The sequence below is a fragment of the Heliangelus exortis genome, chromosome 11 (genome assembly GCF_036169615.1).
Source record: "Heliangelus exortis chromosome 11, bHelExo1.hap1, whole genome shotgun sequence".
Taxonomy (NCBI): Eukaryota; Metazoa; Chordata; class Aves; order Apodiformes; family Trochilidae; genus Heliangelus; species Heliangelus exortis.
The window spans coordinates 11,134,078-11,161,632 of NC_092432.1; the positions used below are offsets into that span (position 1 = coordinate 11,134,078).

Below are 27,555 nucleotides of genomic sequence, written 5' to 3' on the forward strand. Positions count from 1 at the left end.
GAGATGCCCCAGCCCCACTCGTGCTCCTCAGCAGCATCCCACAGCCAGACAGGGCTGGGTGGGGAAGGGGACGACCAAGCCACCCCAGCCCCCCAAAAACCCCAAACAAAACACATCAGAGCACAGAAAAAGAGTCACAGCAGCCTCTGGGTATATATTTTTTTTTTTTTGGTTGCATTTCATATATTATCCAGTTTCACATTCTCATAGGATCAGCAACTATATAGCAACTTATTCTCAAATCTTTTAATACAAGCGAGACAGCCATGGTCGTATAATACTTAAAGCACTTCAATACCAAGCAATAAGATGCTAAAACAAAAATTGCACAATTTTCTTGTTTACTATGCCTGACTGAATCATTGTTACAGAAGACAACCCTTCTCTTTCAAGCTTTTAACTAAACATTAACTTATTTTACAGGATTACAATTTCTCTTTAATAATAATAATAATTAATTGCACACAAACACACAAGAAATTCTTTATGATGCATAAATATTTCCTTATTACACATGGTACAAAAATACTCATACTTTTTTTTTTTTTTTTTTTTTTTTTGTTCAGTATTCCCATAAGGATGGCTGATTATTTGGCAGGACTGGATGCTCTCCAATCAGAAGGATGTGGAACAAAAAAAACCAAAGGGAAAAAACCCAACCAAACAAAAAAACCCCAAGTTAGATTTTTTACAGTTGTTCTATATATAGAAGTCTGAAGAAAAAAAAAATTAATATATTAACCCTGACTTTATAACCAGAGAAGAATGGATGAGAACAGAAACCCAGTGCATTGTACTTGGAAAAAAAAAAAGGAAAAGAAAAAAAAAAAAAAGAAACATTTTTCAAATTTTTCTGGTCGTAATGGGAAGGAGGGAGCAGAGGTGGGAGAAGGGGTGATTCAAGGACAGTGTAGTATTTCTCAAAGCCAAGTCTTCACCAAAGCAAGATGAAAACCTTGATGGATCAATCTGTTGGGCCAAGACCTGTTGCTAACGGTTACACAAACGCTAGAACAAACAAACTTACACTCACACATACACAAGTTAAGTGTTTTAATTCATGCCAGAAAACATGCAAAACCCATTGCCTTTCCTTTCCTTCAGCCGAGCCGCCGGGGCAGGGCGAGCCCGGGGAAGCCCAGGACCCACCCCCCCTGGCTGGGTTTCGGCACAGCTGGATGGTGAAGCTCAGGCAGGGAGGAGGATGTCCTGGGGATGGATGGATCCATGGATGGATCCATGGACGGATGGATGGATGGATGGACGGAAGGCAGCGGCGCACGGCCCATGGCGGGGAGACCGTGGCGGCTTCAGAGTCCAGGGAGGGGGATGCTGGCAGCCCCGGGGCCGGGCGCCTTGTCTGCTGGCTGCAAACCAAACTGAGAGGAGTCTGAACCATCATCCCTGGCACATCCCTCTGCAGAGAGGCAGGGAGGAGGAACACAAGCCGAGGAGAGACGCTGTGGGAGAGGAGTGGAGGTGAGGGGGGTGGGCTGGACCCCCAGCCCCTGCCCCACTCCTGGGCCTGGGGGGTCACTCCGCTCCCCCCAGGGTGAGTCTGGCCCCATCACCCATCAACCCTGTCCCTGGGTGGATGCAGGGGGCTGAGGCCGAGCTCCCATCCCTCCTCCCTAAAAGAGCCCGGGGATGAGCAAGACAAGGACCCAGCTCCAAGAGTAATTAGTTACTTACTAACGAACTAACAAAATTGACGAGACTTCCATCCTTGCTGGGTGGCTTCGGAGGGAGGATACCAGCGCATCTGGAAAAGAAAGCCACGCCAGAGGTCCATGATCCAGGATTTTCTCAGCCAGAGCCCAAATCTCCAGCTCCTTCGGGCCACCTTTGAGGTATACTAAGCACAGGTGTCTCCAGCAAGTGAAAGGAGACTCCAGGGCAAGCCCCAAATACTATACGAGCAGCACCCCAACCTGGGGCTGCACCATGCTGGCACCACCTGGCATGCCAGCCCTACACTGGCCAGCTCTGGTGGCTCAGGCAAGGACAGGCTGAGGCTCACCAGGCACTGGGACCTGGTCAGGTCTTCCCTGAAGGAGCATGGCAAGATCCTACACTTCTAAGAAGGAAGCCACCACCCCACCTCAGGGCTTGCCTCAACATCTCAAGTACTTTCTGCCTATTGGCATAACCTGAAGGCAGTCCCCAAATTCACACCCAGGCCTGGCCCCAGCTCACTACCACACACAGAACAACAGGCTTTCCTGAAGCTAGGAAAGCTCCTCACCACCAAGCTGTGATGTTTACCACTGTGTAAGTGTGTGCAAGGAGGGACTGTTCACCCCCTACATGCTCCCACTGCCACCCACACCACAACTTTACATCTTTCCCTCTGTTCAGTCTCAGAAAGGGCAGAGAAGGCTCACTTCGGGCATGCTGCCGCCCCAAGTGGTGGCCACCCTGCCCTAAGACAGCAGAAGAAGGCATCTCAAGATCAGACATTTAAACCAGACAATCTCTACGTGACACGCAGAGGGTAAGAACTGGCTGATCCATTACTGAAGAGATGCAGGAAGTTTCCTAAGTCACAATCCAACAATGAGAAGAGGCTCACTGCAAATGAGTGAGACCTGGCAGGTCACTGCTGCAGGACATTCACTACTCAGGACTGCTCCTTGCCAAGGAAAGACTGCTGGATGGGGACCCAGTGAGCAGACGTGGGAACAGGAACTGAACAGACACTTTCAAGCCTGTCAGTAGATGCAGCAGCATCCAGCAGAATGGCACCAGACATCCAGATGCTCCCTTCTGGCCTGCAAGACTGGCACATCAGGCTGGGCTGTGTTAGCAGCTTCATGCCTGAGAGCAGCAGGAGAGGAGTCTGTGCCGCTCGGCTGAGCACGGGCCCAGCCAGAGGAGCAGCTGGTGGAGCTGGGTCTTGCTGCTGCTTGCAAAGGGAGATGAAATCCAGCACCCATCCCTGCTCTCCTCCCTCCCCAGCTGGTGGGAGGGGATCACAACCTTCGGGAGGACAGGGATCAAAGAGCAGCAGGTACCTGTGGGGCTCCGGGTACCAGCAGAACAATGGTCTTTGCTTTAAGGTGGGTATAAAAGAGGCAGAAACCCCCTACAGCCCAGTGGGAACTGTTCCTCTTGCCATACCATCCTGGCAAGGGGATACCTCTCCCTTTTGCCTGAACAAGCTTGGCTAAATGCTCCCCTCCCAGGCTGCAACACAAGTCTTGCTGCAGAGTTACCCAGCAGCAGAGATGCGGACCTGTGTCCTCATCCCCAGCTGCATGAGATCTCGAGAAGTTGCATACAGGTTTTCAGAAGAGCTTGAGATGAAGACTGTGACACCCAGAGACTCACTGAAAACCCTCAGATCACTCTCCAAGCTAGGCACATCCTCAGAGGGTCCCTTCAGACCCTTTACCCCTCTAAGAAGCATAAGTCTGGTGGAGGTGCCAAACCAGAGCAGTCATTCCTTTATAGAGACACCCAGGAAGATGGCCAAGACCTTGACACCACAGCCTCCTCACAGAAGCTGGAGGGGACAACAAGCACACACCTCCCAGAAAGTACAGCCACCTGTGCACATCTTCCCTCCACCATCACAAGGGCTGCAATGCCATGAACTGAGGTCCCTGGGCTCACGCCTGGGGTTGTTTGGGTCCCTCCTCTTGTGATAGCTCCTAGAAGAAGCCCTAGAGTTTGCAGAGGCTCTGTCCTAGCAGAAGGCTCTCCTCAGGTTGGCTGCCAGGCTCCTGGTCAGGCACCAGCTCTGTTTGGAGCCAGGAGCACTGGGCTGGTCATACTGCATCCAGGCACCTTCACGAGGCAAGTGGGTGCCACCAGCTCAGCTCCCAGCTGGCCCCATAGCTTGCTCTATGACACAGCATACCAGTCTACCCAGCCTTGGCTGGAGAGAATTGAGGGCATGGGCATTGTCAGGACGACCCTGCCCCCCATCAGAGGTCCCATCTAGTGCCATGACCAATGTGTCATCTTGGTGCCACGCACACAATGTCTTTACTCCTCCAGTAGCCTGTGAGAGTCACCCGGTTCAGCTGTACCCTTGCTCCCCACCCCGGGGCCACCAAGTTGCTCTGGACATGGTCACCTCCTTGTACTGACACAGTCCAGGAGGACACACAGCCCAAGGCCACTGCCAGCTCACGGGGCCACCGCAGTGCAAGCATCAGGGTCACTCACACCCCCAGCCCGGTCACCGGGAGGTGCTTGCTCAGCAGAGCCACAGCTCCTCACAGCCAGCTGCCTCCTCCCTGGCCAAGGACTCCCCCTCCAGCACTCCTCCCCTCGACAGCTGGAACTAGTTTCCTCCTGCCCAGCAGCAAACAGGAAACTCCCCCTGCACATCCTTAACCCCCAGGGCTACCTCCAGCCCACGCTGGGCACAGCAGCTGCCACCATGTGGGACAGGACAGCCCACCCCTACCCTGCTCCCCAGCCTTCCTTGGTGACTATCTCCCCCTCAGGGGGTCTGCACACCCCACCCCAAGCCTGGCCAGAGCCCTTCCAGCACCTCCCGTTTCAACAGAAACCGTGCTTTCCTCCTGAGACGTGCCCTGTTCACAGCTCTGGCACTAACAAACCTCCCTGGCTGATGGGCGACCTCTCCTTGCCTTTCTCCTGGAGGTCTCTAATGCTCCTGCATGCAAACCCAACCAACCTGACTTGCTGTGGCCCCACTGGTCAGCAGCCCAGCCTCAAAGCAAGAGAGGCAGGAGCTCACGCAGATGTGATGATCCTGGTTGCAGGCCAAGGCCCTGACATGCTGGGGGAATGACCTGCCAGGTCTTTCAGCCCACAGAAAGATGAAGGGCTTGCTGGGATGAGGCAGGAACACCCCCTCACTAGGAGGGGTGATTCTGAAACCAGTGGGCCAGATGGGAGGCAGCAGCAAGCCAAGAGGACGTGCTCTTTAAGACAGTGGCACCTGCCAGGACAGTTTTCCTCTTCACATCTTTCAAAGTGTTTCCAGGCACCTTGGCTTTGCCAAGAAGTAGACAGGCTCTGCAAACAAGGCGAAGGACTCCCAAAACCATCTGGAAGAGAAGACCAGCACCACAAGACACTGCTTAGGGATGTCCCAAGAGGACTGCAACCCCGCAGGGCAACCCAGAGCACATCTCTGGAGGGATCAAATTTTGCTGAGAGCTTTCAGAAGATCCGTTATCTCTCCAAACACTTCACATCTATCAAGGGGGGAGCTGAGAAAAAGTGAATGAACACATCCAACACTGAGCGAGGAAAGCGGAGCAAGGGAGGCTTTTACTGGAAGAGACGCAGTTGTTTCTGGAGCTGCATTAGCTCACAGTTGGAAAGGAGTCTGGCCACACCACTGCAAACATCTCCTGCTCGCCCACCCGTAGGGATGAGGCAGACACCACCAGATGACTGCAGCCAGCCTTGTGCTGCTGCCTTCAACATCTGTCCCAGAAAACTGCTGGAGAAGAGAAATTTGTGCCTCTGCCTGCCACCTCCCCGAGGCCAGGTGAAAACCCAAGAAGTGAAGAGCCTTCCCCTGGCTGCAGCTACCTGAAAAACACCAAAAAACTATAAATGGGGCAGATAAACACCCCACCAGCACTTCGCTCTCCTTGTCAAGTCCTCTGCTGACACTCCAAATTACCCTCAGAATTTAAATTTCCTGTCTCTCCAATTGTCCTTATGGATGGAGAGTGAGTCCTCCAGCAGGAAAAAGAGAAAGGGGAAGACTGAATACACAGGTCCATCCTCAAGCCACCTCTGGCTTGGATGACCTGCCTTTCCTCCTTAGTTACTTCCAGGTGTACATCTCTCTGCTCTGCAGTCAGCATCTTGTGGAGCTCATTCCTACAACTGGAATGGACTCAGCCACCTCCCCAGGCACCAGGAAGTTCTCTAGTGTTCTCTGGAGACACATTTCCAGCCTCAGCAGCAGGTACTGGACTCAAGCCACCTGTTTCCAGGGTCCTTCAGGGAGCTGGGTTGAGGAGAAAAGCATCCAAATTCTGTGCAAGACCCAAGCAGCTCAAGAAAACCCAGAAAACCTTGCTGCAGCCCAATCAAGCACACCCCTTTCCCCAGGAAGCTGCAGCAAGGGAGAGCTGGAGGACCCAGCAGATCATCTCACACCACAGTGAGGAGCACACAGGAAACAGACACTGCTCCATCCTGCTGCTTAGAAGGGGCACCTCAACAGGGACCCATCCTTTGCCTTGGAAACCCCTGGGCCTTGAGACACTTTGTGCTACAGCTCGTGGAGACATGCCCATCTCACAGACCTCAGCCAACAAGCACTTCTTTCCCTGGAGAATGTGAGCTGTGCTGGTTTCATTTAGGTTGAGCTAGTCAGGGAGGGCCAGTGCTAGCCATAGGTCAGTGAAGTCACTTCTGACATCACCTTGTTCCACCTCAGTTCACTCATCAGGTGTGACAGTGAGAATCACTCTTCAGCAGGTCCCTGGAGGGCCAAAGATCATCTCCTGCCTGCCCCTCTCTGGCTCGAGGGAAACAGGAGAGCTTGCTGAGGGCCACTTGGCCAGCCTGTGCCAGCACTGAGTCACTAAAGTTTGGGACAACATCATAGCCATAAAGGTCTTGAGGAAGGCTTCACATCTGCAGCAAGCCTGGAGATTGCCCAGAAGAAATAATCCTGGCAAGTCCTACATGGCAGCCTCTACGAACAGGCAACACGATCCTAGGGAGAGAAAATATGTCATTGTCCCCAGCCTCCCATCCCAGGGAGGGTCTGTCAGAGCTCAGCTGCCAAAATGTGAAGTCCAGGAGATTTCGTAGATGGGGCCATGAAGGCAGTCCAGAGGCCAGTGGTGCATAAGGGCAGGATCCCCACTGACCCAGCAGATCAATGCTTGGTGCTCAGGAAGTCTGGTGGCAACCAGGTGGTCACACACACAGCACACAGCAGCATCCCAACAGGAGACACTATTTGAGGGAAAACAAAGCACCGGAGCACCCCCTCAGCAGATCTTTCCACATCCCCAGTTCTCTAGAGTCAGCATCAGATCACAGCCACTGGGATCTGCCTCAAACCCATCCACAGCTGCAGCCATCACTCAGGAGGTCCAGGTTGCTCTGGGTCAGCCCAGGCAGAAAACAAGAGGGAAACTTTTTTTTTGAGCACTGACCTCCCCTTCCATCGATGGGCTCTGCCTCACCTGGGTACTGGGTGGGCTCTCGCACCACCACCATGTAGCCATGATCCAGGACTGCTCCTTTCATCCACTGCTCACTTGGACAGCTTCAGAGGCCCACCTCCACCAGCTCAAAGCTTCCAGACAGGGCTTCTGCCAGCAGCAGCAAGGTGGAAGCTCTGAGGGCACCTGGGGCATCCAGCCTCCAAAAAGATGGGCAGCTGTAAGCTTGCAGCCCATGACCTGCTTTCTGCCTTGGAACCATCTACCACAGATGGTCTCACAGGCTCTGGGTACCAAACACATCAGTCCGATCTCCTACAAGCATCCTGTGGTTAACAGCTTTACCCATCTTCTTATGGAATCCTGAATCTAAGCCTCTGTTTTCCAGGGCAAGTCTTGCCCTGAGGAATGCTGCCATTTGCAGAAGAGCTCCAGGTCCACCATCAGTAGACCCTGGTTTCTCCTACTCCCCACTCAGAGCTTGGCTTGGAGGCACTCCAAAACAGGTGGTTTCACATCAAACGCAAAGCAGCCCAACTCCATCACACAGGCAAGGGATGAAACTGTCCACAAGGAGAACAAGACAAGCTTTATCATTGTCTCTATACTTATGTCAAGCCCTCCTCATCTTTCTGGGAGACCAGCTCTGCACATCTTTGCACCCCAGTCTTCCAAGGGCAAAGGTAGACCTGGGCTCCCATCTTTGATGACTTTTTTCCCCAAGAAAGTCATCTTGCACTACCACATGGAGGGGAAAAATAAAAAGTCTACCAAGAACCACTGCAAGAAGTGAGCCAGGACTCGGTTCTGTCACACCTGACCACAGAAACCAGACTCACTGCCAACCAGTCCTAGGCCAGACCATCTTCCCTCATCCCAAGCTCCCAGTTCCCTGCACCGTTCCCATCTTCTCCCAGGCCACCGATTCCCTTCATTAGAGCTCACAAAACACACGTCTTGCCTGTGATTTCAGGCTGCAAGAGAGAATCCAAGCTCCAGGTAGGAACTTGCTCTGTTTCCAGTAACTGGAGAGGAAAGAGGTAAGATTAGACCCCTGAGGAGGGCAGGGTCTGTCCCGGTATGCGATTCCAGAACAAAGTGACCGGCAAGTGCTGTTGTCTAACGTGCCCACTAGAATTTAGTCGTGTGCTATCGCTACCACGTCACTCACCTCCCCCACCGGGTGCCAGGAGTGAGGTCAAGGTGTATTTCTGGTTGCCCTCGAAGGGCTGTGGTTGGGGAGAAACCAGGTTTCTTTCAGACCAAGGGGCAGGGTTGTCTCTGCCCCGGCTCAACCGGGCTGCTCCCCTCCCACCAGGGGGACCTGGCTGAGCCTGGCTCAGCTGGGAGGAGTTGATGTAAGATGGTGCCATGCTGTGTGCGCCATGTCATGTGCTGCCAGGTTGGAGATGTGGGTTAGAAAGAAGGCCTGGTATCTCATTCCCCAGGCTCTGGTGGGTGGGTAGCGTGAGGCCCATGCACTGGGTTGCCAAGGAGATACGGGCTACAGAGATGGGCAGAAGCTTGCAAATCCCACGGTGCATCTTGGAGGAGAGATGGTTAACCTTACCAGTCTTTCCAGACGTGGTTGCCATCATGCTTAACACTTCTAGGAATGGAGCTGTAGTACAGCCACTCCACTAGCTGCAATAAGGCATCACTAGGGTGTCCCCATCTCCAGGGACAGCTCTGAGCTTCAGGGCTAGCCTGCGCTGGCATCATGGCTGGAGTTCACTAGGGACATCAAAGGAGGGATTTGAGAGAGGGTGGGAGGGAGGGAAGGCAGGTGGGACAGTCTTAAAGTCAGTGGAGTCCCCACAGGGAGAGGCTCTCAGCAGCACACGGTCACACACAGTCACATCTGCAGCAGCCTGGTGCCTGCCTGCTGGAGCACCACGGTGACACAGAGCAGAAGCCACTGGTCATCACTGGCTGCCAGTCTGCCAGCTAAGGCCAGACCAGCCTCGTGACATCTCCTGCCAACCCTCTGGGCAGTTCCAAAGGAGGCTGCATAGGTGCAGCACAGAGGGTGGCCACTTCCTTGCTACCAGACTCGAGCACAGAGATGTGACAGGAGGAGCGTTTTCAGGTTTAAATGTTTTGCAACAAGTTCTCAGCTTAGCTGCTGCCTCCAGCTTCATGCCTGCTCCAGGACCGAAGACTATGGAGCTGCTGCAGCTCTGGCCATCCCCATGAGCATCCTCCAGCCAACACCAGACTCAGGAGGAAGCATTGCAGCTGTCCTGGAGAACATCCCACCAGCCCCTACCAGCAAGAGCAGAGGGGTCAGCACACCAAGACCAAGGTTAAAGCTTTTAAGCCCAGCTTGTGAGCAAAAGTCATCTCACTGGCTCCCTCCACCCTGCCTCAGCTCTGCAAGGGAAAGGGCTCCAGCCTGGAGACCAGGCAGCTCTCAGCTGCCAGCCAGAGTAATGTTTAACCCTATAAAACTTTATTGGTAACATATACTGCGCCAGAATGTCTGCCTGCCAGGTCATAGCCAGCTCAAGCAGGACGCAGCAAGGAGCAGCTCTATCAGCTCTTCTTCAGAAGAGAGCTGGGGCTGTCTATGGCCATGGCCTGGAGGGCCTACAATGGCTCCCTAAATCTTGGGGGCAAGTCAGCACTCCTTGGGCAGGGTGTCCTGCCTACACTGGAGCCTTGGGGTCATTCTTCAGATCAGCTTTGAAAGCTAAGCTGCCTGTCCAGAACAACCAGCCCTGAAGGGCAGGAGCTAAGACCCCAAAAGGGAGAAGATATGGCTGAAGGCCTCCTTGAAACTTTCCACTTTAGATGTGCAGAATTTTTCTCCCCCACTGCACACCCTAAAGTTTTGGTGTCTAACTCTTCCTCTCAGGGTCCCCATACAGTCACTGATAGTCATCCTTGAAGGACCTGCTGTAACCATTTCACCTGCCACAACCAACTCAGCTAGACCAGAAAGGTTTTTTTCCTGGGAAAAAAAATGGGGTTTTCCTTGGTTTCTTGCTTTTTGTTTTTAATCCCTTGGCTCCACCACCTTATTACACAAGGGGCAGGGAAGGGAAGCCATCTGCTCTGCTGGGCTGCCTTGGAGCAGAGCACACTCAGAGGCTCCTGTAGCTATGGGCACCATCAATAGCTTTTGGAGAACACACACAAGCAAACCCTCCCAGAGTGAAGGACTGCCCTATTTGGAAGAGCAGCCTGGGTCTGGAGGCCTTTGGAAAAACAAGCCAGTCTCTTGGTCCTGCCCTGGGCCACACATCCTTCCTGCCCACTCCGCAGGAGCTTCAGCCCAACGCCAGCTCAGCAGTAGAAGGGCAAAAGCAGCAGAGGGCTGTGAGGGCCAGGGCAGAAGTAGGCCGGGAGCTTGCATCCAGGTTGCATTTGGGAAAGAAGCTTGGGATGAAGCTGGGCAGGTAGAGTCAAGACACTTGCAAGAGCAAGAGGATGCCAAAGGGCCAACTGAGCTGACCATTGGGCAGGTGGACAAGGTGAGGGCCCACAGCCCTTCTTCCTCTCAGTTGAAGCAGGGTAGAGCAGAGATACACACCCTAAGGGCCTCGAGCCTCACAGCCCCAGTCCCTCATGGCACTACTGGAGGAGCAGACACCAAAGCAGGCAGAGCAGAAGTAGCAGGGTAGGACAGGGCCTCCAGGTTCCCCAGTATGAGTGCTCCAAACCAAGCACCTTAATCTGGACACTACTTCCCTGCTTTGGCTTTCCCTTTCTACATTCCAGTAGGGATGCTGGCCTCCCTATATTAAAACATTCCAGTACCAGACCAGTAGCAGGCATACCTACACCTCCAGCATGCCCACAGGCCCACACCCAGAGTGACCCTCTCGGGACTACACCCAGTGGCCACCACCCCACCAGAGCTCCTCACTGTGGCACAGCTCCCATCTCCCATCTCTGCAGGGCACTCCCCTCTGCCTTCAAAAGCATCTGAGGCGCTTGGCCCAATGGGGTTCCAGCTGGGCCCCTCAGCACCGAGCCAAGCCTTTGCTGTGACTTCAAGGAGGACATTTTTCAGCTATTTTCCTTGCTGGCACGCAGCATCTCCTCCCAGCGGTCCCACAACCCAGTTCTCCAGCCGAGGGGACCAGCAAAGCCAGGAACTGCCTCCTGACCTTCCCTCCCCACCTGCCTGCCCCTGGCAGGAACACAGGCTGGATCTTGGGGTCAGAAATCACCAACTGGCTCTGGCTGCTCTTGGCCACGTGGACCACATCCCCCACGTCCTGCTCGGGGCTGGGGGCCCCACACACAGCTTCAGCCGGGAGGAGGCTTTGCCCAGGAGCCAAGGTGCAGAGGGGGCCGGGGTCGAACCGGCCAAGCAGAACCCCACGGGAGTGATCAGCGGGGCAGGGGGGGAGAGGAGAGCCCGGTTCCTGGCATGGGGGTGGCTCACCTGAGCGTGGAGAGCAGCGGCGGCCGCGGCAGCTGCCGGGTAGGTGAAGGCGGCGTGGGGGATGGCAGGGGTGAGCTCCGTGGTGTAGAGTGGGTAGGGAGCCCACGCTTCTGGGGACGCTGGGATGAGAGCCGCTCCAGTCAGGTCATCTAGAGTGCAGGAGATGAGGTGACAGCATCTCAGTAGCTGGCCCCAACAGTCTGCCTCAGGGACAAGCTGGGGCTTTCCAACCCCATACCCAAGCTTGGCACTGACATCTCAGTGTGGTGGCACCCCTGCAGCATCCCTGCTCCATCCTCCTCCTCCTTCAGCCTCCCAGTTTTGCTGGGAGAAACATGTTCCACCACTGCTCATCGCCCCATGGGGGCTTTGGGCAGGCTGGTGCACAGGGCTGGTACCACAGGATGGCAGGGCAGAAGATGGGCTCTCAGCACCACATTACCAGGCTGCCCAAAAACCTCAGCAGGGCTGCCCAATCCAGCAGGCTAGGCTGAGGGTACACGGCACAGGACTTGTCCTGTCTGCTTTGCACCTATGGATGGTTAAGGGACTCACAGCACCACTTCATCTATCAGGACCAACACTGCTGACCCACACTTCTGGTGTCAGCCAGAAGCCTTACCAGATGCCTGCTGTTCTCCTGCAACGCCAACATGCTGGCCTTCCTGTACCAGGCAGGTTTCAGCCAGAGCACATGTGGGCATTGTTTCCCTCCCACCCTGGGCTGGGCATCTCCCAGGCTGGACTGGCCATGACCTCCAAGTCCCTCCCAGCATACTCACAGGGGTCCCGTGCAATGAAGTGTGCGCCCAAGGCAGGGTGGATGTTGGTAGGGTTTGGTGTGGCCATCAGCTTGCTCTTGGCCATCTTTGTGTTGGCTTTAGCAAACTCTAACCGCAAGGTCTGGGGGTTCTCTGGGTCAAAGCGGATGCCCTGTCACAGAAGAAAGCACAGGAATCTCTCAGAGGTGAGGTTTCCAGTCTAAGCACAGGTTGTATCTACTCATGGAGCAAAGCCCAAAAGGGGAGCCAAGGGCATTACACTGCAGTCAGCTAGCACAGGTTTTTTGTCACCTCACTGCACCACTTAAGCTCCCACACCTTTGTATTTCTAGGTTTAGCTGTCCTAGGCCCCCTGCTTCTGTCACAAGGGATGTAGGGTTGCTCCTTATGTGCATCCTTACGGGATGGAGATAGTTTTGGGCTGTGCTTGCCATGTTGACCATCTTCATGTCTTTTTCTTGAGCTGGAAATGTTGTGAATGTGCTGAAGAGCCTGTACCGGGGTGTTTGGCCCTGACTCATGTTCTCCCATGGAAACAGCACGATGGAAATGTGTGTTTCCTTCCTTTCTGAAGCCAGTACCTTCTGGCTGCGGAGGTCCTGGCAGGCCAGAGACCAGGACAAGGACCTGTTCTGCTCAACAGCCACACTTTCCATCAGGCTATTTGGTAAAGTGAGGCTGCCACAAGGCCACTAGCACCAAGCCAGCCACGTCACAGACCATGTTTGCTATGAGCCTTCCCCACTGCCCACATCCCTTGCTGAGCTCAACCTAGAGCCTCAAAAAGCTAAAGCAAAACACCAGTTGAGCTCCACATGCCTTGTTAAAGCATTAAATGTGTCAGGCGGACATCACCCTATGCCTGTAGATTCCTGGGAACCTCTTCTGTCCCCAGCACCTCACTTCTCATCGGTTTGCTAGGGGCTGGTTCCCCAGAGAAGACCTGCCTGCTTCAGGTCCTCCAAGCTAAGTTTAGGTCAAGAAGTCAGGGTAGGATAAGGCCCCATCTGAGCATTCAGTGCAGACAGAAGGAGCAAAAGTTCCTTAAAGAGCAGCTCTGGCCACACCTCAACACACACCAGTAATGGAGACCTCTCAGTCCACAACTTTTCCTTGTGGAGAGGGGAGCACTTAAGGGATAAGGAACAGGATTCCCAGCCTGGATCCTGCTATCAGAGGCCAACTGCTGAGCAAGGAGGTGCATGCCAACTCCAAAAAAAGAAGCAGATGTTCTTTCCCCACATCCTCAGATTCCCTGGAGCAGTCTTCCAGTGGTCAGAAACAACAGCTTTCTGCTTCCATTTGCTCAGACTTAATCAATTAATTAATTGTGTCAGCCTTAATCAGCTCTCCAGCTTCCTCCATGGGACACTACAAGCTCGAGGACACAGCTGAGACACCCTGACCCTTCCTACACTGTGGCCAAGCCAAGCATCACTCCAGCCCCCAGCTCCAGGTGGAGACAGGGCAGGACACAGGGCCCCAGCCCTCCCAGCATGGCAGGTACTCACGTTCAAGGCGTTCTTTGCTGCTTCAGCACCAGCTCGGCTGTCAAAGGTCACAAAACCAACTGGCTATAAGAAATAATGTTGATTTCAGTTTGGAAGCTTCTTCCAGCTCCTCAAGAGTGCCCTGACACCCACTCCACCCCAAACAGTTTACCACAAGCAGAAGAGACCACCTAAAGATGCAGAGGGCATTCAAAGAGGGCTTGAAGTCATTGTCCCATGATTCCTGCTCCATGCCTGCCCTCACCACACCAAAACACTTCGGTATTCCTACACATGGGGACACTGCACACCCTGGTAGCTCCCAGCACAGGTACCCCCTTGCCCAAAAGGGGAACCACTGCCTAGATTAGGATGGGTCTGGGGAAGGTTTCTGGCAGCAGAGGGTTTGAGGCTGAAGCTCCAGGTGTCCCCGCAGCCTATATGGTCCTGAGCAGCAATAGAAGATATGGAGCCACTCGGCACATGCTGAGAGCTTGGGACCAGCAGGATGGTGGATGAGAGCAGAACCCACCTGCATACACGGTGCTGAATACAGATAGTGAAATGGTGTCTGTTCCCCCTTCCCTCACAGAGTGTCTGGTTTTCTAACAAAAGCCACAAAATACCCAAGCAGTGAAAGAAGGAAATACCTGCTTTGAAGTCAGCTTGATCAATGACCCTTCATAACCCTGGAGAAGGGAAGAAAGCAAGTAAGCATCAGGTTCCCAAAGGAGGTGGGCTACAACACAACAGCTCCAGGAGTTACTGCAGACACAAATGCTTTGCAAGGCAAGGTCTGCAGCAGGTGTTACAGTAACATCTCTCTCTTTTCTCACCAAAAGAGAAGACTGAGATTAGTCTGAGGGCAGAGGAGGTATTTTATAGCTCTTTACCAAGTTACTAAGATGAGCACCCTGCCCAGCTATGGCCTAGAGCACCCTGTGCCAGAGGAGTGCAAACAAGGGCACCCCACCATGGGCTGATCTTGTGGGGATCACTTAGGGGGCAGGATACAGCCTTGAGGAAGGGATGGTCCAGCTGGGCTGCAGGGCTGACCAAGAAGTCTTCATCAGGCTTGGAGATAACATGTTTTCAAGAGGGTCCAAGGGTCACCCAGCTGAGAGGAAGTCACGGGATACTATTCTGGATTCACACCAGGTTTCCTCAGCCTTTCACAGAAAGCCTCCCTTCCCTTGTTGTCCTTGCCTTGGCCAGAGACCTTTGCTGAAAGGTTGGCCACATGACAGCACCTTTCCCACCAAAGACCAAGTCAGAAGACCTCCTTACCTTAAACGGTCGGAAGAGGAGGTAGAGCTCTCTGGGCTTGATATCCACAGGAAGGCCACTGACAAACAGCGTTCGTACCTAGGAGAGAGGTCAGTGAGGTCTCCTGAAAGGAGATGTTTCATCCCAAAGTGGGAGTAGAGAGTCCAGTTCAGAAGGTAGGTGCAATAAGGACACCCAACACCAAAGGTGGCTTTGTGGGCACTAACTCTTCCCTACATTAGAGGAGCATTGTCCAAGATAAAACGTACCCACAGTCCTTTCCTCCCTGCCACAAAGGACTTAAAAAATTCAGCCTCTCGCAGAACAGTCTGGGTTGATTAGGGTATGGACACCAGCCCCGTGGTCTGACTGCACCTTGATGAATAAAACTTGAGAAGACTGCTGGAAGAGACCACACACCACCAAAAGCACTGACAAAGAGCTTGACAAGTATCAGAGATCCAGAAGAACGGTACAAAACCCATCTGTTTCTCCAGCTCTTTCTACAGATCATCTCCTTTCCTTAGCCTGTCCTGGCACTTCACTTCAGTCAGTGATTTAGACAGTCCTCAATTTTGAAAAACACCTCTCTGCTACACTCACATCTTCTGGCTTCTGCAAAAGCCCCAGAATGTAGTTGTAAGGATGATTTCTGGGTCTGTCCCAGCTCCTTCACCAACACACATCAGCTCTTTGGTTTGGTTCCCAAACCAGTTCTTTTGGTGTTTGTCCTCTTGTGCCCAGCTAAAAACCAGCTCTGCTACACCAAGTCCATGTAAGCTGTTGGTCTTTCTAAGCTGTACAAGTCATGTACCGAGTCCAAATGGACATGCAAGCAAAAAACAAAGCACCAGGAGAAGACTGCAATAGACAATCTGTTGAAATTATAGGTAAGAGTTCACATCAATAGCCAGGAAGAAATGACAGTGCTGAAGCTTCATGGCCTGGGAGAACCGTGCTCAACAGTCAGACCATCACGGCCACCTTCTCCCTCCACTGGGAGATGTTGGCCAGCAGCCCATTTCCATAGGAAGCAGCATCCTGAAGCTGCCAAGACTTCTTGTACACCAGTACAGAGATGGAAAGGGAAGTTATGCATGACAGAGGTCACCAGACCCTGGTCAGCATTAACAAGGAGCAGGAGACCACAAGCACAGCCCAGCCAGCACTGACAGAAAAGCCAGGAAAGACAGAAAGAAAATGAGATGGAGCTCCGTGTTCCTCATTTATCACTGCACGGGGATGTCACCCACTGAGCCAGTCCCAAACAAGCCACAAGAAGATTCTGGGACAGCACCAAGCCCCAAACACTCAGAATGGCACCAAATAGGGCCAGATGCTTTTCAGACTGCAAAAAATGAAGCAGGACCAGCCATATATCATCTCCTGCTTCCATGCCGGAGTGACCCCATTACATTTGTAGGGCAGAAGCACCCTGCTCCCACATTTTAGTTTTTGCTTGGCCATTTCCCCTTCCCCAGCAGCAGTGGGTTGTATCTCATTAAATCTCTTCTGCTACCAATGCCAGAAGCACACCCTTGCCCTGCTCCTGGGCTGGAGACAGCAGCCACCTGGAAACACAGGAGTATGCAGCAAAGCCTCTGCACCCTGCAGCTCTTTAGGGACAGCTGAATTCAGATTCCTCCACTCAGGGAAGCTTCTCCCATTTCTAGGAGAAAACATACCTCTTTGTGAGCTCCTGTGCCCAGGACAGTCCTAGCAGGACAGAGAGATGCCCTTCACCTCAACTCAGGGGGCAGCTTAAGCCCTCCAGGATGGACAGTGATCATGGAAGTCTTGGAGTGACACCATGTAGTGAACAACCCCGTGGGTTGCTACCACCCTCATCGGTGTGCAGAGCCCTTCTCCAGCCCAGCATATCTCAAGACAGCCACAGGATGTGACCACCAAGCATCCTTCCCATCCCCACCATTGGTCCCACAGTATGGATGGCCCTACCCCAGTGTCTGCTTTGCCCTGTCCAGGGAAGCAGGATACTTCCTGGAGCACTCCAGAAACCCTTTCCATGCCCAGGCTCAGTCCCACAGCCTCCTCACCCAGCCCAGCCCAGCCCCTTATTTGATGATCTGATGCCTTGCCCCAGGGCCACCTGCTGCTCAGGCAGAGCAGGCAGTGGCACTTTCTCTCTTCTTGCTGGCTGCCTCCAAGTCTTTGGAGCTTGCACATCAGCATGAGCTACATGGAGGACCTGCAGTGCATTCCCAGAAGACAGGCAGCCATCTCTTGCAGGGGAGGACAGAGCAGAGCCTGGTGGCACACATGTGCTGCAGCCATGTGAAAGCACCATCCCTGTTCAATATTTCAGCATCTGAGTGTGCTCAGCCCCCAGAATGGATGTTTCTTCCAAGCAGATAGAAATCTGCATCCCTGATGGGTCTCTAAGTGGTCCCGTGATGTGTCGCTGGGTAAGTCCTTGCGACAGGCGTGACAGAATGGAAGAGGCTTGAGGAAGAGGGAAGTCAGCTACTCAGAGCCCTTGCAACAGCCTGAGCAGAGGAACAGAAGTGCCGAGGAAGGCTCTTTGTCAGAGGGAGCAAGCTCCTGATGCCAGCCCCATGAGTTGCTGCCAAGGATAGGGACAGGAGATCTTCTCTCAGTCTATCACCATCCACTGCATTGGGAAGGGGATCCCAGCCAACCCACAGCACCCCACCAAAGGCTGGCATCCCCCCAAAGAAAGCCCAGGCAATCCAAAATGCCACCAGCTAAGATCTTCAGACAAGGCTCCTCAAGGGTCCCAAGACAGAATAAGGAAGGTCTAACTTGTTATTAGGAGAAGCAATGGGACCCAGTGGTTGGTTTTCTGAGATCTCTGCGACTCAGCACATCCATAAGTGACCTAGAAATTGTAAGAGAAAAGTAGAGATCATGTTCTTCAGGGAACTGAGGAAAGTGAGGCTGGTGAGAGAACTCAGCTGTCCCTCACTGATGGGACAGAGTGAGGTAAACCAGAGGGAGATAATTTCTGAAACTGGGTAGAAACATGAGATAAGCAGCAACCAGAAAGCAAGGGAGATCCAGGGTTCTGCTTAAATAGATTTGCCCCACTTCAGCTGCCTGTCACCCAACACCAGATCCCTATAGATATCCACCCTCCCTACAAAGCACCTGGAAAAGCCACAGGACACCTCCCCCCGCAAAAAAAAAAAAATTAAAAAAAATCAAATCCATCCAAGGCTTGATCAGGAGTTGCCCGGGGCCAAATTACACCATTCAGCAGGAGCATGGAGAAGATACAGCAGAAGCAGACCTTACACTGACTCAAGAGGAGATACCAGGTCAGAGCAAGCCCATCTCAGCCAGGACGACTGATCTTACCCAGACACACAGGCCCAGAGAGAAGCAGGGCAGAGGGGCAGAGAGCAGCTCTTGCCCAGGACAGCCCAGCAGGGTCACACTGCCAGAGGCCCTACAGAAAATGCTTTCCTTCCCTCGTCCCTGCCCCCTCTGGGGATGTCCCCAGTCCAAACACCCGGCAGAGATGGAGGAGAGCCATGGAAAACAGGATTTGTGCCAGGAGGGATAAGACCATCGAGGCCATCTCGAGGAGAGGGAGGATCCCAGCAGAGCTTCCCACGCAGGAGGAGGGAGGGACAAGGACAAACCTATTTAGTGCTCAAGTCCCCGGTGGCTCTGAAGCAGTCCTCACAGAACTGTGTCTCCCAGAAGAGACACATCCAGAGCAAACACAGTCAGGTATGTAGCACCAAGGTTTTGAAGAAGTCAAGGTGCAACACTTGCCTCTTCATGCTAGAGCCCCAACACTACCAGGAGGTCAGCACAGGTCTTACAACAGCCACAGCTCCTGGCCATGTCTGCTTTTAAATAAGAGCTCTTGAAAGTGAGTCCCAAGCAGAGCCTGACACTGACAGGCAGCCCAGCAAGGGTCAAGCTATGTCAGAAATGTTATCTGCAAAGGCACAAGGAGCCACCTCCAGTGAGGCTGGGCTGGGAGGTCTCCAGCACTGGGCTTTTGTTAAGAGACTGCTCCAAGTCCTCCTGGAAGTCAACAAGGAGACCCTCTTCTCCAAGATCCACCTGCATGACCCATGGCCCTGCTTTGGTATGGCCCCTCCATCCCTTCAAAGCTGGCCAGGTCCTGGGGTGATGCTCCCAGCACCTGGGACACACAAGCCTTTACCTCCAGTGGTCAGGAGACACCTGAGGAAAGCTACAGCAGGAACATGCTCTGGGGCTTCAGCCACACCATGCCACTAGATGTGACAGTTTCCAGGAACCCAACCCCAGCTATGGGCAAGTAGGTGCCATTTTTGCCCACGACAAGCCATGAGACACACCAGTAAGTCCATCGAGCCTTTTTCCTGCAGCACCAGCAGAAGGGAGCCCTGCACCACCCAGCCAAGGGCAGAGACAAGTTTGGAGGCCACATCCCAGGAGCAAAATCCCTGCTCTGGGCATCTGCCCCGAGGTTCCAGCAGCTCAGGCAACCCAGACCGCAGCTCTTCCCAAGGAAAAGCATCCCTTTCGGGCACCTGAGATCTGCATGGGGTGGAAGGAGACAGAGCCCTGGCCACTGCAAGGCAAGCGAGGGCCACTTGACGCCAGGCTGCAGGAATGCAGCGAGGCTGCGGCTGCCCCGCCGGCCGGGACTTATAAGGCACGGCAGAGAAAGGCTGGAAAACAGGGCTGCGGGGAGGGAAAGGCTGCGGATCCCTGCTGCGGGCTTCAGAATGCAACAGCAGCAGCATCCCATCGCCCCAGATGGCATGTGGGAATGGGGGGGTGCACCCAGCCCCGGGCAGTTCGGCTCCTCAGCACGTCAAAGACCCAGGAAACGCCGGAAAGGAGGAAACTGAGGGAGAGAGTGGAGTGGGCTGGGTTGGGCTGGGCTGGGGACAGCTCGGTAGGCAAGCAGGGGAGACCCAACTCAATGTAGCCTGGCCCTCCTCGGGGTCCTCTCCCGGGACAGGTTCCTTCACCACTCCATGCCTCAGTTTCCCCTCCATCAGCAGAGAGGCTGCAAGAGCCGTCTGATTCCTTGCAGCCCCAGCACTGGCAGAGTTCTGGTGTCCTCAGGCTGCTCAGGGTAGTGCTGAGCCCCAGAGTAAGGTCAAACCAGGAGCTGCTCCAGGAAGCCCTAAGCAGACATGGGGCATCATCCCTTAACCCCTAAACGATGTTCACCCATCCCCAGAGGGGAAGGAGGGCCTTGAATCTCCCCAAGCACTTGGAGCAAAGAGGCCTTCAGGCATTGCCCTCTGAAATCACCCTTTTGCATGAAAGGCACCTAGGGACCAACACCTTGGGGGAGGAAGGCAGCTTAACCAAGAGCAAGCCCAAGTCCACAAGTATTTTGTCCCCAAGGCCAGGGTGTTTCACATGAGACGCTCTTGCTCACATGAGACGCATTGCTCTTGCCCCACTTTGGGCAGGGGAACATCAGCGGGGCTCTGCTGCCCCTGCAGGGGGGGCAGGAAGGCTTTTGGGTGATGGAGAAACAGGGAGAGGCACCAGCCCCTGCCTGTGGGAGCAGGAAGCACCCAGGAGTTGATAAGGCCACGGGAAGCACCCAAGAATAGTCCATGGCCCCGGCAGAGGAAACACTGCTGTTGTGGCTCTGCCACGGAGACTCCCCCGAGCCCCATCCCCTGCATCTCTGCAGGACCTCATGGAAAGCCCCCTTAGTGGGGTTTGGGCCACTACAGGGGTTCAAAACTGTTGAGGGAGGCCAGTCTTGTGACTCCCAAGAGATTACTGTCCCAGCAGCAGGGCAGTTCCCCAGCTCAAAGACATGTTGAGGTAAGCAACCTGAGGTAAGCAACCTCAGGATGCCATCACAGCCTTCCACCTCACCAAGAGGTCTGTGAAGCTAGAGGAGACACCCAGAAGTATCAAAACCACCATGCTGAGGGACACTCACATCCATGCTTGCACTGATCCTCAGGATCCAGAGACCCATCTGTCCCTATCTGATCTTTGGGGACCTACTTTGGGATCTTTCACCATCAGCTGCACCCATGGACCTTACCCATGAGGACAGCTCTCACACCAGGTAAACCTGCTGCTGATCAGCTCCTCCTGCCCACACACAAACATTTGTTCTCCTGGCCAGGGATATGAAGGTGAGGTGAATCCCTGGCCTGCTTCTGCCATGAGCGGGAGACATTGGTCTGGATGCAGGACCCTTGCAAGGTACTTCCTTACCTTAAGCAAATACCTCTGTCTCTGCTTCACTACTGGCCACGCCACGGCCCTGTGGAACATACCTGGTCCCTCTATGGTCCAACAGCAAACAAGTCTTCCACTAACCAGGACCACCAAGCAGCAGGGAGAGGACATGTTCCCACAAAGCAGACCAGAAATGGGAACCCTAACCAGCATCATGCCCCCATCTCCCTCCAAAATCCAGGGCACCCTTCTCACAAGACCCCAGGCAGATCCCCAGTCTGTACAACATAAAGGACAAGGCAGGGATAAGCCCATCAGCCCAAGGAAGCCTGGAGAGCACATAGCATGAATGGCTATCACACACAGACCAAGATTTAATGCCACAACCAGAAACAAGTCACGTCCCAGCCAGCTCCCCACTGGCATCCCACTGCAGTAGGCAGGGAAACCCCAGGAGCTGAAGCTTCCTTCCCTCTTCCAGTACCTCCCAGAAGAGCTGGGTGTTCTCTCCAAGTCAATAGCTTACTCTGCTCTTCAAGCCACTGCTTAGGGTTCCCCAGGGGAGTCATATACCTTCAGACAGCCACTGGCCTCCTGCTCTTGAAAGCAGATGGGAGAGAGACATCCCCAGGCCAGCAGCTTCTGACATGCAGTCACATACCAAAACCCAACTCCACAATAATGTAAGAACCCATCACCAAGTCCTTTGCAGCACAGGAAGGACTGCGATGTCCCAAAGCAGGAGGTGCAATATCTCCGTAGCCTCTTCCAGGCTCTGCAGCAGGGCTGGGGATCCTCTGCATGGGTAAGAACACCCTACAGCAGCCACAGCCTGCAGCAAGGTAAGCTTGGTGGGCTCAGTGATCAAGGAGACCAAGGTGCAAGGCCAGCAAGCGTCCCCATGCAACCCTCCACTGGGCTGGCTGGAGGCTGCATCTCCTATCTGTGCTCTGCCACCCTGCCCTAACACAGGAAAACAATTGGCCAGTTGGGCTTGAGCCTGTTCCTTCCCATAAGGCACACTGCAGGTCAACATCTTGTTCCTGTCCACAGGGCTTGGTGCAGGAGATTGATCTTCACTAGACAGAAGGACAGAGCAAACCTCAGAACCATCCCTGCTCCCCTCTCCAAGCAAGAACCAGTAGGCAAGAAAGCCACTCCAGTACACCAAGAAGAGCCCAGACCTTGTGTAAGCCCTCTAGCTTCACACTCTGCTACCACCCAGCAAATCACCTGAAGCATCACAGCATCCCTCTGAGTTGGGGCTGGGCTGAGGACAGCAGGGCCTGGGACATGCAGCCTCTCAGCCATGGCACAGCCCTGCAGTGCAGTGCTCAAGGTGTCCCTGCCAAGCCTGCCACGTCCACTCCTGCCACGCCAAGGGCCAGGTCTCTTTGCATCCTTCTCCTCAGGGCGCCAGTGCCACTGCCCACCTCTGGGTCCCTCCTCACCAGACATGTAGGGCTGGGTCAGGATTGCAGTTCCACTGACATTGTGCATGAGCTGTGATCTTCAAGTAACGGTGACTGTTGCTGCACAAGGCACTTTTCTGCTCCATGGGTGGCCTGTGATACGCAGGCACCCTGGGAAAGAAGCAACTTAAACTCATGCCTAAGAAACTCATATTTCAGAAAGCCAGAAAGGAGAAGGAAGTTCCTTTTGCAAGGTATTTACAGAGGTGCCAGGACATGAGGAGACAGCAGGGAGATTCCCACATTCATCTCCCAGTAAGAGCAACTCATTGATAGACCAAGAGGAGCTCTGGGAACACACCAGTTCCCAGAACCTCTGTAGACATGGTGAATTTAGGGTATTTGCTCAGCCAACAATCTAACTAACAGCAGCATCTAACATAGAGAAGACTTTTATGATGCATGAAGATGGCTCTGAAGCACTATCCTGGCTGAGTTAGACTGAGTAGAAGATTAGTAAGTGGAGAACACAAGTGCTATACCCTCAAGTTCTTTGTAGCAGAGCAGCATCACAGAATCACTTGACTCAAGAAATAATACTAACTTTTTTTTTTTTTTTCCAAGTCAGAGCTAGAATCTGTGCATGCAAGAGGTATCTTGGTCCACTCAAGCAGAGATTACAGAAATCAAGAGATGCCTGGCACCAGGCCATCAAGTGCTACACACATCCAGCACGTAACTCAGGCTGCTCACCAGTGGCATTCCCAGATGGTTCTGGCAGCCTCAGTGTGCAACAGCTCAGATAGACCAGGGATGAAGTAATCACTACCAAGGAGGCTGTCTGGGAGCTGAGAGGCTTCTGCCTCCCCTACCAGGACATCTTCTAATATGGGTAAGACTGCAGCCTTGCCCTGGACTAACAAGGAAGATGATCCTCTCTCAGCAGAGCCTATCCATGCAGCTTCTCCCAGTCCTTGTCTGGGCCCTGCCCACCCAGCATCACCTCATATTTGATATTCAGCAGCCCACCATGTCCAAACTCTACCATGACAGCAGCAGCCACCACCCATGGAGCTGCAAGCAGGCCCTTGAGACCAGCTACTCAACAGGTCATTGAGAGGGGAAGGGCCAAGAGATCACATGGGATAAACACCAACTTCACCTCCTCCTGCTTTGGGCATCTCAACAGCTAACTCCAAGTTTCTCTGCTCCCCATGGACCTACAACTTCCTAGTGACTTCCTCAGAGACTAAGGATGAACTCCCTGAGGAGAAGCAACACTCCAGCATCAGACACCCAAGACAGCAGAGTGAACATATGGGGTCCAGACATTGCAATACAGCCATGAGGACAGCACCAAGTGTCCATGGGAAGCCAGCAAGCTCCTCCAGCTGCTGAGAAAAGCTCTGCCTGCACCAGGGGTGCAGAGCACCTGGGCAGCTGCCTGTGTCCCACCACCCCTCAGGAGCACCCAGACAAACGTTGTCACACAGATTGGCGGCTGCCTGGAAAGCTAAACAGAAGATAGCAGCAAGTGGGGAGGGATCGGGTTTGGGGAGGTGTCTGGTGAGGAACAGCAGGGACTGACATCAGGCCCTGTTTGTTTAACATTCGCCTTAACGACCTCGAGAGGAGCGAGAGGCATTCCTGTCCTCCGCATGTCACTGGGCAGGAAGGGGCTGTGAGATCCAGGGGCTCACAGATAAGATAAAGGGAAAGGCTGAATTTGGGAGCTTCATCCCACCATATCTGGGGCACCCGGCGCCCTTCTACAAATGCTCGGGGAGGCAGTGAAGGAGGCTCGTGTCGGGGGGGTGGAGGGGTGGAGGAGTGTCCGCAGTGCCGGGATCTGGCAGCGTTATCCAAGCAGTGTGGGAAGATATTCCAGCACACCCTCCTGCCTATGTTGGGACCAAAGGATTCCACTTCACACGCTCATCTCCCCATATCGAGGAGAGATCTGGGCAAGAATTTGGGTAGTATGAGGGATTAGCCCCCATTAGACCACGCCAGCACCTGAAACACAAGGTCACTCCATGTGTCACCAATGGCTTTTTCTGCGGCGAGGAAGAGCTCCCAGTCAGTCAGGAGGATGCACAGGAAAAAAGCATTCAGAGGGCTCTGCCAGCTCAGAGCAACCATCACAGAGCCCAACCAGTAGCTCGTCACCCACCACATTATTTGTGATGGATCTGGAAAGAGGTCTTCTCAACAGCAACCCCACCAAGGGTGGGGACACCCTTCCACACCAGTCGCAGATCACTGGCATTATCTGCCACTGCCGAGGTGGTCAGTCCTTTGCTGCACCCCTGGCTTCAAGGTGACAAATGTACCCCGCAATGCTGCAGACCATCTGGTGGGATGGGCTGGACCACTCCTCCCAGCACACAGCCAGAGGTGGCACGATGGAGAGCAGGAGCTACTTCTTTCAACACCTGCCCCGTTCCTCACAGATGCAACCTTTAACTCATTTTTTTGGTCATGAGGCATCATCCCAGGGAGGACCAGCTCCTCCAAAGAGGAGGATTTCCCAGTTCCCAAAACGCAACAGCTTCCAGCACCCACTTTACCAAACCATCACCCAGCAGCAGGGAATAGGCTGGGCTCTGCCCCAGCACCCAGAGCACCCCAGCTGAGCAAAGCCACCAGGATGCCCCAAGCAGCACCAACCTCGAGGAGCTTTGCAGGCCAGTGAATAATTGGATCAAGGAGCCGCATCGAGTCCTCTGCGCACGCGTGTGCAGCCCGTGAAACCCCCCGGGTACTGAGCCTCCCTGCCCTGGGGAAGCAGCACGGTGCCCTGGGTGCTCCATCTCTCTCTGTCCTCCCACACCAGTGCCACCCAGTGAGGCTGGGACATGTCACACCAGCAGCATCACACCCATGTCCCATCGCATCAGCTAAACCCTAAGGGGAAGAGAAACGCCAGGACTGCCACCCACTGATCCATTCCACCCCATTACCCGGATCCCCCCATGCTGGGGTTGAAGACCAGTGGGTGTGATGGCCCCAAAACAGCTGGTGCACGGGGACCATCCAGCCCTGGTGGGTGGTGGAGCAAAGCCAGGCGCCATGTTGCGGCGGCGCGAGCGCACGGCTCGCTGGAGGAGGGTGAGGGGAGGGGGCTGAGCACCTCCCTGGTCCCGAGGGCCAGGCGTGGAGGACTGCAGCAAAATGCTAACGCCAAGGCCGGGCATTTTCCAGCACCCTCTCCAAGATGGAGGGCAGCCGGTGACCCACTGTGCCAACACCTGCTCAAGGGGTGCGATGCCACCACCCAGCCAGCAGCTCTGACAGCTGAAGGGCAAACATGTCGGGCTGCAAGCTGGGCTTGGGCAGGTGACTATGGACAAGCCACCCTTGCAAGTCCTTCCAGCATAGAATCTAGCAGCATCCAGGCTGTGGCTTGCAGTGGCTGTCTAGGGGAAGAGGACTACTGGCAGGTTGGCTCACAGCCTTCCAGCCCCAGAGCACGGGGAGCAGAGCAAGGTCTCCACCACCGTGGTCCAAGCATAACCCATATGGACAGAGCAGCCCTGGGATGCAGGATCCTGGTGTCCTCCAGCCACAGGGGCTTGGGGACAAGACTCCGCGCCCGTGGGCTGGAGGAAGCGGTGACCTGCCGGCCCCTGCCTCGGAGGGTTACAGGGACACTGGGCTGACGAGGGGTCACCCATCTGGCAGCTGAGGCTCACCCTGCTTGGCCCCCATCCCCAATCCAGCCCCTACCCCCTTCCCTGGATGGCCCGTGGGGCTCCAGCCCGGCAGCCGCTCCCAGCGTCCTGCCCTAAGGGCTACGGCCCCGATGGCCTTCGTATTCCGGTTCCCCTTGTCCGGCCCCGACTCCTCAGCATCCCGTTTCCACTCCCCCAACTATCCGGGGCTCCAGCCCCGATGCCGTGTCCTCGGTTCCCCGATCACGGAGCCCCGCTCTGTCTCCTATTCCCCGACGCCCCGGTGCCGCACCGCGCGCTCCCCATCCTCAGTTCTCCGACGCCACCCTGCCCCGTCTCCGCTCCCCCGATGCCCCGATTCTCCACTCCCGGTCTCCCGACGCCCCGGTGCCTCCCTGTGCCCACCTCCTCCTCGACGTTGCCGCCGCCGTTGGTGTGCTCGGTGTCCTTGTTGAGGTTGCTCATGGTGGGGTGCTGGGGCGGGGGGAGTGGTGCCGGCTGCTCCGGAGATCCGCCGGGCCGGGTGCCGGTGCGGTGCCGGTGCGCGGGGGCGGTGCGGGGCGGTGCGGGGCGGGGCGGTGCTACCCTCCCGGCTCACATGCGGCGTCCCGGGACCGCGCCGCGGTGAAGGGCCGGGCCGGAGCGGGGCTGAGCGGAGCGCAACGAGCCGCAGCTGCGGGGCCGACGCGCCCCAGCCCCCGCTGCCGCTGCCGGTGCCGCCGCCGCCGAGCACCGAGCAGCGGGGCCGGGACCCGCCCGCCCCCGCCCCGCCCGCCCGGGGCCGCCCCCCGGGCCGCCCGCGCCAATCCCGGACCGGCCCGCCCCCCCTCCCGGGGGGGGTGCGGGGCTTTTTTTTTGTTCTTGGGCTCGAGTTATTTTAATTATTTTTTCCCTCTCCTTTCCACGAAAAAGTTTCTCAACTTTGATGAACTTTCGGCCTTCGACTTTCTTAAAGGGCCCGCCGGCCTCTGCGCCGGGCTGCTCCTTCCTGGGCATCCCCGGGACCGCGGGGGACGTGGCCGAACCCTGAGGGGCTCCCAGCGCCCCGGGACTGCAGCTCCACAGCCTGGGACGGCAACTCCGCATCCCCCTGGTGACAACGCGCAGCCCCAGGAGCGCAGGACACGGGAACAGTAACCCTGGGACAAGACAAGCCCAATGAGCCTGGGACAGCAGCACCACATCCCCGAGGAAAATAGCCCCATGGCCCCACATCCCCCCGGACAGTGGCCCCACATCCTTTATTTCAGTGGCTCCAGATCAC

General features: G+C 54.9%; 1 protein-coding gene across 2 annotated transcripts; it reads right to left on the minus strand.

Annotated features, from left to right (window-relative positions):
* Window positions 1–134: 134 nt before the first annotated feature.
* Window positions 135–27,054, minus strand: RBPMS2 (RNA binding protein, mRNA processing factor 2). Of its 2 annotated transcripts, XR_011728001.1 has the most exons (9): window positions 26,697–27,054; window positions 15,077–15,154; window positions 14,440–14,478; window positions 13,811–13,873; window positions 12,300–12,450; window positions 11,518–11,666; window positions 8,692–8,855; window positions 1,693–1,762; window positions 135–1,460 (listed from the first exon to the last, which is right to left on the minus strand). XR_011728001.1 is itself a non-coding variant. In XM_071754541.1 (8 exons), the coding sequence occupies exons 1-7, from the start codon at window positions 26,754–26,756 to the stop codon at window positions 1,700–1,702; spliced, it is 603 nt and encodes a 200-aa protein (XP_071610642.1). In that variant the 5' UTR covers window positions 26,757–27,052; the 3' UTR covers window positions 135–1,460; window positions 1,693–1,699. The 2 variants fall into 2 exon arrangements, 1 of the variants encoding a protein (XP_071610642.1); XM_071754541.1 differs by lacking the exon at window positions 8,692–8,855 and having other exon boundaries at window positions 26,697–27,052.
* Window positions 27,055–27,555: the final 501 nt, after the last annotated feature.

Coding starts and splice junctions, on each gene's coding strand:
- RBPMS2 (XM_071754541.1), bottom strand. CDS start 26,756: ATGAGCAACCTCAACAAGGACACCGAGCACACCAACGGCGGCGGCAAC. Junction 13,874..14,439: donor TCAAGCTGACTTCAAAGCAG/GTATTTCCTTCT, acceptor TATTTCTTATAG/CCAGTTGGTTTTGTGACCTT. Junction 11,667..12,299: donor CTTCATTGCACGGGACCCCT/GTGAGTATGCTG, acceptor CCTGCACTCTAG/ATGACCTGACTGGAGCGGCT.